The sequence below is a fragment of the Mastomys coucha genome, unplaced genomic scaffold, assembly GCF_008632895.1.
Source record: "Mastomys coucha isolate ucsf_1 unplaced genomic scaffold, UCSF_Mcou_1 pScaffold14, whole genome shotgun sequence".
In the NCBI taxonomy this organism is placed as follows: Eukaryota; Metazoa; Chordata; class Mammalia; order Rodentia; family Muridae; genus Mastomys; species Mastomys coucha.
Genome location: NW_022196896.1, coordinates 133,944,730 through 133,959,893, shown reverse-complemented (window position 1 = coordinate 133,959,893; position 15,164 = coordinate 133,944,730). Strand labels below are relative to the sequence as shown.

The 15,164-nt window shown below is 43.7% G+C and overlaps 1 protein-coding gene across 30 annotated transcripts in view; it reads right to left on the bottom strand.

The window, feature by feature from the left end:
• Window positions 1–15,164, bottom strand: part of Epb41l3 (erythrocyte membrane protein band 4.1 like 3) — a 222,464-nt gene that overhangs the window by 32,542 nt on the left and 174,758 nt on the right. For all 30 annotated transcript variants that reach the window (XM_031368660.1, XM_031368657.1, XM_031368683.1 and 27 more), the window contains 5 exons: window positions 12,765–12,983; window positions 12,002–12,089; window positions 7,303–7,455; window positions 2,640–2,737; window positions 952–1,127 (listed from right to left, as the gene is read on the bottom strand). In XM_031368660.1, coding sequence (XP_031224520.1) covers window positions 952–1,127; window positions 2,640–2,737; window positions 7,303–7,455; window positions 12,002–12,089; window positions 12,765–12,983 — 734 coding nt within the window. The remainder of the gene's footprint in view (window positions 1–951; window positions 1,128–2,639; window positions 2,738–7,302; window positions 7,456–12,001; window positions 12,090–12,764; window positions 12,984–15,164) is intronic.

Below are 15,164 nucleotides of genomic sequence, written 5' to 3'. Positions count from 1 at the left end.
TGTAGACCAGGCTGGCCTCGAACTCAAAAATCCACCTGCCTCTGCCTCCCAAGTGCTGGAATTAAAGGCGGGTGCCACCACTGCTCGGCGCAAGGCTGCTTCTTAACCAAGGGTCTAGGGAGTCCCTCACCCACTGCTACCTTGGGATAAAGTAAGTGGAATGAGGGGTGCTAAGGCCCAACAGGGAACAGCAACAGATGAGGAAAGAGTGCCCCTAAGCAATTTACCTTTCCCCTTTTTATTTAGGTTTACTGATTAACATTGTGTATACCTTTCAGAAGTGTCTAGTTCTTTATCCACTCAGGATGAGCCTTCCAAGAGCCATCCAGGCCAAGGCCAGGTGCTGAGTTAGACCCACCCACACCCAGGTCCTAGGCATCACTATTACTAGCATGCTCTGAGGCAGGAAGCAGAGCCCTCTGTCACGAGGGATAGCATCAAATGCTGTAGACAAAACTACTCCCTTCTGTAAACTCACGATGAAGCTCTTCCTTTAGGAAACCTGAGGGGTCATCGTCGGCTGGACTTGCCTGACTAGACAGCAGACAGGGTCATCTGCTACAGCAATGCTTTCTCCCAGTTATTATGGTTCTTAATCTTCCTAATTTTTTAGAAACAGAGATGTATTTAACTAATAGTTTTCCTCCTGTCCATCCGTGAAGATCTATCTACCTAGAAGAGAACTGATTTCGGGAGCGTAAGCCCCACCTCGACAGGAAGACTTCCTCCCCCGGTTCTTAACTGAGGTACTCCTACATGAGCTCACCAAAAAAACAGACTGACAAAGATATATTTTGGAGATTAGAATGTTCAAAAACCTGCCATTCAGCAATTCAGATTCACATCATGACATTTTGCAGAGTGTAGGAGATGTCTGTTTAGCCAAAACTCAAGTTTCATACACCTTGCTGCGGAGCTACCAGGAGTCAGAGACCAGTTAGCCGTGCCTACCTCCGTCCAAGCTTCGAGACATGGTGTATCGCTTGCTGGATGAACGTTCAAAGTAAGGGGCCGGGCGGTCTATCAACGCACTGGCTCTTCTCGTTTGCGCCTGGGTTCTGCCACTGTAGCGGAACTTGGAGCCCAAGGTCAGGAATTTCTTTGGAGGAGCTTCTGGTAGCAATAGTCTAAAGGTATTCAAGAAAACACTAGAGATGTGAACTCACCTTCAGATGGTGTTTGAAGACTAGCACTGTGCTTTCTGTGCTAAAAGTTTAACTCACAAGTTGTAGTTAAGTGAATCTCAGTTGATAGGAAACATCATCAACACACACAGCACATATTAACTGGGGATGTTATACAGAAGTTAAAGAAAATGGGAGCCGAGCAGAATAGGGAGCGATGTTCTGGGGATATAGCTTGGTGGTAGAACGTTTGCCTAGTATGCCAAGGCCCTGGGTTCTATCCCTAGAACTATAATTTTTTTTTTATAAAAATATAAAAGATATAGTAAGTCAGGTGTGGTGGTACATGCCTATAACTCTTATATGCAATTTAAGAAGGTAACAGCAGAAGGGTAAGAAGTTTGAGGTCAATATACACATATACACATACACACATACATACACACATATACAGACATACATATATACATACATACACACATATACACATACACACATACACACATACATATACACATATACAGACATACATATATACATACATACACACATATACACATATATACATATACACATACACAGAGACATACACACATACATACATGCACACACACACATATACACATACATAATACATACACACATATACACATAGACATGCACATACATATACATAATACATATACACATATACACACAGACATGCACATACATACATGCATACATAATACATACACTCATATACACATACATACACATACACACACACACACAGAGGAACAGACAGGATAACTGCAATTATGAAACATAATGATGAAGAAACAGTATAAAGGAAGGGCAAGAGCAGGTAAGTGAAGATAAAACAAGGGAAATCCTTCACATTTGTCAGATGTTCCTTAGAATTTGACACCAGCTCTCACTGTGAGCTGGGGACAGGAGCACAGGCCCATGGTCCCTGAAGGCCAAGGGAGGAGAATTGGGATCCTCAGGGCAGCTTGGATTACAAAGTTTCTCAATATGTGATTCACTTGCCTCATAAATGAGAACCTGAATTTGGAGCCCCAGAGCCCACTTAAACCTAGGCAAGGTAGACCCTGTAATATCAGCATATCTACAGGGAGACAGGAGTTGAGCCAGGAGAGCTCAGCTAGCCATGTGAACAATGCATAGTAGCAGTGAACAATGGATCTCATCTTACACACGTGGGAAGTGGGGAGGGATAGCCAAGGTTGTCCTCTGGCCTCCATGTGTAAAGTGATATGCATGCACCTACACACACACACACACACACACACACACAGACAGAGAGAGGGGAGAGAGAGAGAGAGAGAGAGAGAGAGAGAAAGACAGAGGCACTCATGCATGTATATTTTTAAAAAGGAAGGAACAAATGATTCTGATTACAGGAGCAGAAAGCATCTATGACATTTTCCTCTACAACTTTTTTCCCCTAGTAAAAGTGGCTCCAACAGTTCAAAATTTTGTTAGGAAGAAACCTGAATATTTGCTTCCTACCTGAAAAATGTATGATGCTCCACACACACTTTCCAGAGGCGCTTGGCAGCCCTGTGGTTCGGCAACTTGAACCCAATAGTGCTTTCAAATTGTTCAAACTAAAAATTAAAACAAACAAAACCCAGGAAAGGTTAAAATGATTGTTGGTATTATAAATGAAAACTCTGCAACTAACATTACAGACTTAGAATCCATCCTAATTCTTTCTGTTACTGAGTCGGCGGTTATGTACAGAATTCTCGCTAAGGAATCCACCTGCTTGTATTTGCTATCTTCCACCTTAAAAATGCTTGAAGTGTAGATAACTGTGTTAGGCATGTGGTGCCTATACAATCATGTGTCTTACAAAATCTGAACTTAACTCAGGGAGATGCATAGATTCCCTCCAGAGACCAGTTCATTCTGATCTCACCTGGAGCTGTTTTCAACGGCACGAGGGCTTGAACTAAATTAACACAAATGTTGAAGTCATCCACTGCAGACATAGAAATTACACCTTCTACTACCTGATGCAACTATATATCCTTTCTCCAGAGCTGACGCCTTGCTGTTTATGATATTGCTGAGGTCTCCTGTGTGCTCTGCTATGGGTTACAGTACTGACTGCTAACACATCTCTATAGTCAACATCACAGACGGGCAGAGCACATTTCCCTATTCCCCATCTTGTTGAGAATCTTCACAGGATTTTCTCTCAGTCATTTAAGCTTTCAAGATACATATCTGCTCTTCTGGATCATGTTTGGATATTATTACAGATGCACCACCGCCTGCTTTCGGTGTCTGCAGGTGGCGTGGTGCATCAGCCCAGCAGAGGGCAGCGACCTTAGAGCACAGAGCAACCAGAGTGTTGATATTAACAGCAAAAGTTATTTATGTGGCAAAGCACCAAGGTGAGGGAATCAAATACACCTGGCATGGGAGATATGATTACTGCTGACCTCTTCTTGTCTGCTCAGGTAACTGGGGTAATTGCGAAACACATCAGAGGTTGCCTTCCCAGTTTCGTATTTGATTCAGTTGTTCCTGTAGAGTGGGGGTTGGAAAAACTGCTGTTGTCTGGAGGTCCTAGTGAGTACTGTGGCTGTTGACTGAACACTATGCTTTAGCGCTGCATCTGACATCAAAGAGCAGAACACCCAAGCCAGGGGATGGCGAGAGTCGGCTCACTCTCCATGCAAGACTAGGGGGAATTTCTCTTTTCTTCTAAAAAAAAAAATTTCAAGATGTTTATGATCTTATAATCATTGTACATATTTCAGGAGTACACTGTGGGCATGTCAATCAGATTAAGGATTGTCTGGGATACTCGCCTCCTGAAACAGGCTCATGATTCCATGCTGGGAATATTCCAAATCGTCCCTACTAGGCGTTTGGAAATGTAAGATTCCATGTCAACTCTATTTGCCGACTGAGCTACAGAACACTGGAGTGCTTCCTCCTATCCACGTGCAGCTGGATCTGGTAGCCATCTTCTTTCTAACTCAGCTCCCCCTTCCAGCCTTTGGATGCCCCTCCCCCCTCTTCTCTCCAGTTCTAGTGGCTCATTGGTGGAACAGAGAGGCTTCCAGCTTTGGTTTTTCTGAAGAGCTTGTGGGCCGCTGGTAATTAACTCAAATACTAGTATAAAGGGTACACTTTTCTTTGCATCTGCTTCTGACACACCCCAAAGCCTTATTCACTCTCGTCTTTCATACCTTAGGAAAGGGGAGCCGCCATCTGTCTTCCCTGAACTCTTACATGATTCCCCAATCTGCACAACCTCTGTATAGCCCACATTACTGCTAGTGAATTACTTTACAGTCCTTTAATGTCTCTGGCTGTCTGCTCCTCTGTATGTTGCTTCTCTATGTGCCCTCTCTTGAATAGTGAGGCACACTGTGGTGTTCTGAATATGCTTGGACCAGGGGTGGCACTATTAGGAGATGTGGTCTTGTTGGACTAGGTGTGTCACTGTGGGTATAGGTTGGTTTTTTTTTTTTTTTTAAAGATTTATTTATTTTATGTATATGAGTACACTGTAGCTGTACAGATGGTTGTGAGCCTTCATGTGGTTGTTGGGAACTGAATTTAGGACCTCTGCTTGCTCTGGTTGGCCCCGCTTGCTCAGTCCCTGCTCGCTCTGGCCCAAAGATTTATTTATTATTATACGTAAGTACACTGTAGCTGTCTTCAGACACAGCAGAAGAGGGCATCAGATCTCATTACAGGTGGTTGTGAGCCACCATGTGGTTGCTGGGATTTGAACTCAGGACCTTCAGAAGAGCAGTTGGTACTCTTACCCACTGAGTCATCTCGCCAGCACGGGTATAGATTTTAATACCCTACTGTAAGCTGTAAGCTGCCTGGGAGTCAGTCTTCTGCTAGAAGCCTTCAGATGAAGATGTAGAACTCTCAGCTCCTCCTGCACCATGCCTACCTGGATGCTGCCATGTTCCTGCCTTGATAATGGACTGAACCTCTGAACCTGTAAGCCAGCCCCAATTAAATGTTGTCCTTATAAGAGTTGCCTTGGTCATGGTGTCTGCTCACAGCTGTAAAACCCTAACTAAGACACACACTGAAGCTGGAGAGATTGCTTAGTGGTTAAGAACACTGACTGCTATTCCAGAGGTCCTGAGTTCAATTTCCAGCAACCACATGGTGGCTCACAACCATTTGTAATGGGATCCAATGCCCTCTTCTGGTGTGTTTGAAGACAGTTACAGTGTATTAATATAAATAAAATAATAATTTTTAAAAAAGACACACACCGTTTTTATTAATGCCTCCTTTTGAACTTTTCTTTTTTTTTTTCAATTTATGTCATGCCTAAGGCCTTCAGTAAGTTGTAAACAGCTGGTGACTTGTTACTGTCTGCCGGGCAAGAACTAACCCTAAAGACTGCCTCCACCCCATCAAGGCTATAAAGTGACTGAGCCATTTTGATATTTTTAAAAAAGAGTTTTGTTTCATGATGTCTCTTGTCTTTATTTCTCCTTTTTGATTCTTAAAACTCAACATCAAAACCCAAAGTGTTAATAACTTTAACGAGAATCCACAGAGCTGGTAGTGGATCCGTGTAAGAATTATTTCAGTATCACGTTGTGAAAAATTTCGCCAACTTTTCTTCATGGTTAAGATAATCCCTGCCAATGCCACTCATGGGGACAAACTTCAGACTCTTCTGGAAGCTTCTCCCCTTCCTCCCTGCCCCCATCCTGCTCCAAAGCTTACCAGTTCTGCCTAGAAACCTCTTACAAACCCATTCCACCCATTCTTTCCTCACGGCCTCTGGGCTGACTGGGTCTCATCATAGTCTCATTGGGTAGCTGGGATTTCGTTATGAAATTTGTGAGAGCAATGTATTCCTCCTGGGCGTTATGTCCTTATTTAAACCTCCCATGGCTCACGGCTGTCCATTAGCTCATGTCACCAACTCTCCCTTCTGACCTCCCCCCACGCGCTCGCTCCACATCTACAGGACATCATCTTGTGTGTAATATGGTGCTATAGCTTCTCAGTGCTCACTGTTTCTCTGCTCAATAGAAGATAAACAGAAAATGCCTTAAGCAAAAGAGCAGGTGCGTGTGTCTGCGTATCGTGCTCATGCTCAGCCCTGCCTGAGAGGACACAGCTGCTTACTCAAGTCAGCACTGAACTCAAATGAATGTAAGTGTTGATCACATGATCTTTAAAACATCACAACTTCAGGTATAATCATGTGGAATGCTTACTGATTATTAGATAATCACTATTTGAAATTCACACCCCCCCACACACACGTGTCTGCATGTCTGCATTACACCATCTGCATGTCTGGCAGAGGGCATCTTATCCTCTGGAAATGGAGTTGCAGGTGTTTGTGAGCCACCGTGTAGGTGCTAGTGATAGAATCTGGGTCCTCTGCACTTAACTGCAGAGCCCTCTCTCCAACCTTACTTCTTTCTTCATTTGGAAGAACAATTTTCCACCAAGAAACTTCAGAGGAGAGACGAAAGCTAGAGAGGGAAGACCCCTGTATTATGCCAGGGAATGTTCAGAGATACGAATGGGCAGGGATCTTTGAGGCTTGAGAGTCTTTACCAGACTAAATCGTACCTATGAGAACTTATAAGTATTTGTTAATTTTCTCCTAAGGGGGAAAACAGCAAGCCTTTATAGCTTACTATGCATGGATCACCAAGGAAGACGCAAGTTCACTGTGTGGGCTGTGGCTTAAATAGTAACCACTCTTATTCTTTTATCCGTTTCTCTAACGGATAACACAGATAAGTAGGTTGCATTCAGAACTCCACTCCTTAGACCTCAGAGCTTGTTATCCTGAAGCTATGGACGTGAGGGAGCACCCAGATTTACAGGAGAGCACAACAGCAAGACGCACGGGAGGAGAGAGAGTCACCAAAGTTTGACACATCTCGATTCTACGTTAAAATATAATTTTAAACGTCCTTTCAGTTAATGTACGCAGTTGGTTTAAAAAAAAAAAAGAAAACTAGAATAGCCTAACCAAGAAGAGAACATGTTGTTACTATTTGTTGGAGAAGCCTATAAGCTCTCAGAGGCATTCTGACATGATCCCCAATGTCCTACAGTGCTTGGAATTCGCCAAGGCATGGTTTATATTTCTGCCTGCACTTGGGATCTTCCTTCCAAGAGGCTATGCAGATACAGATGCACTTACCTCTCCTGGCCGGATTTTAATGTAAAAGTTGTTCCGTTTATAAGAAATTTTTAAGACCTTCGGCCAAGCAAATCTGTTTATTCGAAGTCGGTCACGATATATCAACAGACCGCTGGCACAAACTCCTAACATAATCTCTACTCCTTCCGAATCCTGGAAGAAATAATGGAACAGGTTCTAACTCATTTCCATTTTCTGTAGGTATGAGATTATTTAGGACTCCAGGACAGAAGATGTAATTGACTAATTTAAATACAAAAAATACAGCCGCAGTTTTTAAAGCACCACTACCACATAATAGCATTTTAATGACGGTATTTTTCATTGTGGACGGCTGGAAAGTTAAATCAATTCACCAGAGTATATGAGACTTATAGCACTAATACTGCATACAAAATGTACACACACACACACACACACACACACACACACACACACATGCACAAGCATGCACATACACACAAATACACAAATAGACACACACACACACACACACAGTCTTCACTATGAAATTCTGAGGCGTGGAGTCGCCCACCTTCCTGGTTTTCAAGGTATCATTGTGATGTCTGTCCCTGTTGATTGTTTTATCCACGGAAATCTGTAAAATGGACTCTGATGGTTTCTGAAGGATAAGACAGGACAACACCACAATGTATGTAAGGTGTCCCACAGCTCTGGAAGCAGAGGACAGGAAGCTTCACAAGCAGGCCTGGCCCACCCAGGAAGTGAGATGGAGTTCTCTCCTGGTAGCGGCATGGGCCTGCCCGCTTGGAGTCACTGTACAGCACCAGAGAGGTGAAGAGGGAAAAAAGGAAGAGCCAGACATGGGCGCCTCATCCTCCTATATGGCGTGGATTACTTCCTAAGACCCCCGCCACAAGCGAAAGAGAAGGATGGATGTTTCCTCAGGGAAAAACCTTTAGCTTGGACATACTAAATTTTGAAAACATAGGATAGTTTAAAATCAAACATTTTTCCTTAGAAACATACTACTGCATTAGGCACCAGCTTATTCCATAAAGTGAAACGACTTTAAGTCTGGGTTTCACATCAAAATAAAAGGAGCGAAAACCACGACTAGTAGGGGGCTTTAATATGAAAGGGCAACTTAAGAACCTGTAATCTGGTGCCCCCAAAGTCACAGGTATTGATCCTTGTGAACCAGCCAGTCTGTTCCTATGGCCACTCCTCAGGGACTGCCTAGGAGCATAAGTAGCCAGGCCAACAGGAAGAGAGACTGGTTCAATCATAGCTGTTAGGGTCACTTTCTTTGGATATAAACAGTTTTATGCCCTTGCCAAAAGAGAAAAAGGATATTTAAAACCATTTTCATTACTATCTATATTCTTATCAGTGTCACTAAACAGAAGGAACAGTGTCTTTCATAGAGAACTTAATCAAACCTCCCCCTTCCTGTAGATTTACTGTGTGTGACTCTGTTTCCCTAAGTCACCTTCATCGCCAGCACACCTGTCAGCCAGCAGTTCTGAGACCAAGTCTCCCATGCTCTCCCTTCTCCTGGAGACTTAGTCATCTAGAACCACACTGTCTTGCCTCTGCGCCAACCAACACAGGGTCCGCCCAGCGTGTATCAAGTTACATGTTTGTTAAAAGCAAAAGTGAATGGAAAACAAAACTCTGAAGTCTGGAGCTCATTAACTGCACAAGAGCAGGCGTTATTTCTGAATCCAAATTCTGCCCGAGGCTACAGATTGAGCTAATCTCTCTGACAATAAAGTTTTCACCATCCTTTTCGGGGGCATCTCTCTGTGACAGCATTCACATGCCTACTGCGCTGGCCCTATAGACAGACCTGGGGAATGCTATCATTCACCTGTCTACTGCACTGGTGCTGTAGACAGACCTGGAGTGTGTCCACCTGTCCTGCTGAAGGCAATAAGTACTGCTATCGCTTTAATTCATTTCCATTCATTTCTTTATGTTTTCTGGCAGCATTGAGGAGTTAACCTGGAGCTTTGCTTTACCACTGAACAACAGACTCAGACGTAATTGTCTGAGATCTTGCTATGTGGCTCTGGTGGTCTTACAGTCTTAATCTTCCTGACACTATTGAACAATTATTGTGCTTCAGTATTTCATCCACAGGGCACCTGATAGGAACACACACATGCGCGCGCGCACACACACACACACACACACACACACACATACACACACACACAAATACACACACACACACACACACACACATACACACACTTTATAATCTTATATCAAATAAATTTGACAAAACATAGTAAGATGGATATTAAGTGATAAACAAGCACATACAGATTTCCTAAGAGAAAACAAATTATTTAGGATAGGTTTCTCAAATACAAGACTATTCTCAAATACAGGTATTTCTTATGTGGTCTAAGAGGGCAATCCAGAATGTTTAAATGAATCTTAAGCTCAAAGGCACTCAAGCCATCCACATAAGAGAAGCATCTCATTGATGACCGGAAATTAGCACTAATTTAATTCGTTCAATTTCCTTCTTGAAATGATGGAGCATGGCTTCACAAGAAAATGAAGACTACAACCGAATCGTTTGTTATATTTAATATTCAGATAAAATCCTGTAACAGGCTGCATTCTGCTTCCATAACTCATTCTTTTTAATTGGCATAATTTCAAATCACATTATTAAATAAAAAGTGGCCAACTATTTAAGTTCAGTGGCTACCGCTATGTTAAGTGGTTTGATTTCCTGGCAGCAATGATCCATCCGGGGCTGCACTTCCCTAAACGATGCACTAATCTTTATTTCTAGGTAGTAAATGGATCATGGTGAGGGATGTAATGCAAAAATCGCTCTGCATTCACTCAGATTATCTTTCCACATTCATTTTGTTAACCCTTTAGCCAACTGGAGAAAATATGAAGATTTAAAATAAAGTGTTTCTGGATGTCCTTAGTTTTACTCTGAAATCACTCCCCAAATGGATACCTGGCATAACAGAAAAGACAAAACAAATCAAAACATCAAAAACAAATAAAAAAGGAGCCTACTGCTGACATCACACACACACATACAAACACACACACACATACAAACACACACATACAAACACACACACACATACAAACACACACACCCACACACACCCACACACACACACACGCGTGAATTGCAAGGAGCTTGGAATATAACATGCTAGCATTTGCCTGGCAGAAGCCCCGGACATGCTAACACTAGTACATGTGCCTAAGAAGCGCTTGTCCTCAGGAATGTTCATCTATGTGATCCAAAGACATAACCAATCAAACCACACAGACATCACCCATCAAATCCAGATGCCTACCATTTTCCTGTCTAATCTCATGGTAGACTTGATTTGTTCCCCAAAGGTCAACCCAAGAGCTCCCCAGGATAGGCTGACACACCCCAGGTCTGTCTACACTGCCAGCCCAGTAGACATGTGAATGTCATCAGAGAGAGATGCTCCCTAGAAGGACAGAGGAAAGTTTATTATGAACAGGACTTACAGAGCAGAGACCTCATTCTCTTTATCATGGTGGGAAGATGCTTGCTTGGACTTGGCCACCTGGGACCTCCTTATCCCTAGGCTTCAGAATGGACTGTGAGAGCCTTAATTTCCTTAGAAGCTGCAATCACTCGTTCTTTTGAATTCCAGGCTGACACTGGGAACCTCTACCAGATGTCCTATACAAGACCAATTTTATCCTGTGAGCCTCAGCGGACAGAAGTACCTATGAGTGTTAAGGACCGACCCTTTGAAAAGGTTAAAAGAGATTCCATCTGTGGAGTCCCACCAAGTTCACATATTTTGGCGACAGGAGCTTTTAAAAGTGCTTCCTGTATTTTCACAGTATGTTTGCTCACAGCTGTCTAAATAGCAGGACTTGTAGTCATGTACTCAGCCTGACGATGGTAAGAAGGATAATTCTGGATGAACCATCACTCAGGGTCAGAACCGCTCTACGTCCTTTAACAATCAAAACCCTTCTGTGATTGAATTCCAAGTTCTTCCTTCCCAGATGCCCCTCAGACACTACATCCATTACTAGTCAGGCAGGCAGTCCTTACCCTGAATGGCTGCTCTTCAGCTGCTGTGCTTTTAAAGAAGTCCCATTTCAAAGCACTGGCTATATAGGTCAGAGGCAGGATTCTTTAAATTTAACACAAACTCCCTGAGTGCTTGGTGGGATTTTAAAACAGGGGGCAAGAACAGTACACAACACATAACAGATGAACGTGTAGCTCTGGACAACCAGCCAATGTCAGACAGACAGATAGACAGACAGGAGCAGGACTGTATAGATAAGGAGGGTGTGTTTAAAGATAGGGCGGAGACAAGGTAATGGGACACCGAGGTCACAGATCCAGAGAGAGAGAGAGAGAGAGAGAGAGAGAGAGAGAGAGAGAGAGAGAGAGAGAGAGACACGTGTGCGAGCTTGGGATCCTAGGTGATAAGAGTGTGGAATCAACAGGGAACAGAGACTTCAGCTATGCCTGGCTTCCAGGAGGCGTAGCTACGGCAGCCATGCAGGTCTGAGCCACAAAGCATGCCAATCTCCCTACAAAGATGAACACCACCTGTTTTTAACACGGAATAGGGTTCAAACGCACACAGGTTTGAAGCACAGAGATATTCATTTCCGTGAAATGAGGTGCAGATTCCAGCTTGCGGCGGTAACAGAACCAAGCAGACGAGAGTTTGAAAACGCCTACCTTGGCATGGTGTAAGTCCACCCCGTACATGGACAACTTTTTGGCATTTTCCAGGAAATGCATCTCTGCTTCAGCTGGCGTCATTCCTCTGGTCAGGAAGAAGTAAGTGTTACATACGTCTCTTCCAGTCAATTCGAATTGAAAACGAAAAGCAACTGGCCTGCTCCCGCATGCCCGTCTGCCTGCCGCTTCCCTGTACCTGGGAGGGCTGAAAGATCTCCCACTTAGCTCCCTCCATCTTGTAAGAAAGCCTCCATTGGGAAACCAGCACGTTCAAGTTTGAGCATCCCTAATTCAAAACTCCAGAGCTGAAATGTTCTAAAAATCCGAATCTTTTAAAGTATTGTTCTGATGGTTGAGGCATTCTAAGAATGCTGTAGAAAGGTCGCCTGGAGGTTACCCATGTCAGGTGTTTATTAAACATATGTGGAATTTCCTATTTAGACTCTCATCTTATCCCAAAGATGTATTACCATGTTATGTGACTATCCTATAGTCTGAAAACATCTGAAATCTGCTCCCAAGCATTGTGGGTAATAGATGCTTAGCATAAACATGGAAAAATAATCTTGAGACATACAGCTTTTTAGGAACGTTCACAAATGAATGCTCGGATATTCTGAAAGGGAGTTTACCTAGGCCACCCTTTTGAGCACACATAGGCTCTGCCCCTCCTTTAGACCCTGGAATCAGAACGGGGCTGGAATCCTGATGCTCTCACCACGAAGCCCGCAAAGGACATACACCGGCTCTCGGTACCAACCTGTGGCTCTTGTGCAGCTCGATCACTTTATCCTCCAGTTCTTTCGTGTGGTTTGGCGCAAAGCGGAACTCACTAATGTAGTCATTCCCACATTCATCGGGATCATAGTCCCCGAGCTCTGACTGCACCGTGTAGGAGCCCAGCAAGGCAAGAGTCACGAAGGAACAGGGGAGCCGTCCGGACACAATATCATCTCGCAGTTGCAAGCAGAGGTAGTACCTTCCAGGGGCCGGAAGAACAAAGGGAAAGCTAGCGTTATCATGCGAGGAAGAGGCGGAAGGGGCGGTGCAGGGGGAACACGGTCTAAAAACGTTAAGATTCACGCATGAGGTTACCGAGGAGTCAGACTAAAGGAGAGCATTTAGTATTCATAAACAATTTCTCCCGGGCCAGTAACCTCTGTAAGGACACATCTGTGTACCTTTCTCATGATTTCAACAATAATGAGTCTATGTAAGGAGGAGCAACCGGGCTACAAAGAGTGTTTACAGAATCTAGAAACAGAACCTTTTCGTAATAAAACAAGGCTTACTCAACCAAGCACGAGTGAAAGACATTTAAAGATGCATTTTCCTAGTATTTTGGAAATCAGTTGGGGTGAGTTGTAATATCCATCAGACCCAGGCAGCCTCTGGGGAGGGCTTATCCTCACGCCTCGACAGACAACAGGACTTGCAATACAACCAAGCCAAGCTCAGATAACCCAAGAGCTGAGGATTAGGGACTCTGCTCTCAGTGGATGCATTTCTAAGAACCTGTAATTTCTTCTCTTTTATCTCTCTCTAGTGTGACGTCTTCCTGGAATCTTGCTGACACAAATTCTATAAAGGTCTCCTACCTTGAAATCTGGGATTCTTGTCATTATAGGTAAATAGTTTTAAAAGGAAGAAATATGAAAACCATTTTTTTTCGTAATTCTGCCATGATGCCATAAAGCAACTACATTAGTAGCTGATCTGTCTTCTGTTTTTTTTTTTTTTTGAAATTTATAGATATAAAACATAAAACAATAAAAAGATTAACCGATGACTCCCCCACGGTCAGTGCTGGCACCGATGAGCTTCAATCGTTAAGACACCTACCCTCTGTGTGAGATGAAGTCTGCAGGCCACGGACAGATGCAAAGTCTACATAGTTCAGATATTAGAATTCTTACATATCCCACAGGTTCTATGGATACTACACAGAAGGCAGGGACTGGGCATGAATTTACAAGTCCAAGAGCATTTAGGGTCAGGTCTATAAGCACAAATTAGTCATCACTAATTGCTCAGTCCTAAGCTGAAGTGTCTTATAAAGACAAAGCACAAATTTTCTCTAATTTCTTGCAAATATAGAAGACATCCCTAGAACTCATCACTACTCTTTTCAAGGATTTTGATAAAATCATATTCCAATGCAGCAAGCGGAGGGATACTGGTTTGAGTAATTTCTTTTCTTTGAAAAGCCCTTCCAAAATTGGTGTGAGACTCATACAGAAAATCATGTGTATGAGGGACTAAGTCCTCTTGGTCACAGCCTCACCACCATGCACAGTGAGGGATGGGACTGCGGAGTCACAATCAACAGAGACATGCAAACTGGGAATGACAGTTTCTCTTGGTCACAGCCTCACCACCATGCACAGTGAGGGACGAGACTGCGGAATCACAATCAATCAATCAACAGAGACATGCAGACTGGGAATGCCTGTGTGCCAGGCTTCGGTGGCCAAATCCAAACTCTGAAATGCTAGTCCATCTCATATGATGGGCTGGGTGGGGCTTCAAGAGACGGTCAGATTCTGAGGGAGGAGCTTCATAAATTCGATTAGGGCCTTTAAAAAAAATGCTACAGGGGTCTGGAGAGATGGCTCAGCTGTTAAGAACACCGACTGCTCTTCCAGAAGTCCTGAGTTCAATTCCCAGCAACCACATGGTGGCACCACTATCTGTAATAGGATCTGATGCCCTCTTCTGGTCTGAAGACAGCTACAGCATACTTATCGTATATATAAAAATAAATTAAAAAAAAAATGCTACAGGAAGTCTTCCCCCTTCCCTGGGGAGAACACAGTAACAAGTCGGCAGTCTGCAACAAGGGAGCAGACCCTCACCAGAAGGGCTACATCAGCACCCTTGTCTGTCTAGACCCTCACCAGAAGGGCTACATCAGCACCCTTGTCTGCCTAGACCCTCACCAGAAGGGCTACATCAGCACCCTTGTCTGTCTAGACTCTCACCAGAAGGGCTACATCAGCACCCTTGTCTGTCCAGACCCTCACCAGAAGGGCTACATCAGCACCCTTGTCTGTCTAGACCCTCACCAGAAGGGCTACATCAGCATCCTTGTATGTCTAGACCCTCACCAGAAGGGCTACATCAGCACCCTTGTCTGTCTAGACCCTCACCAGAAGGGCTA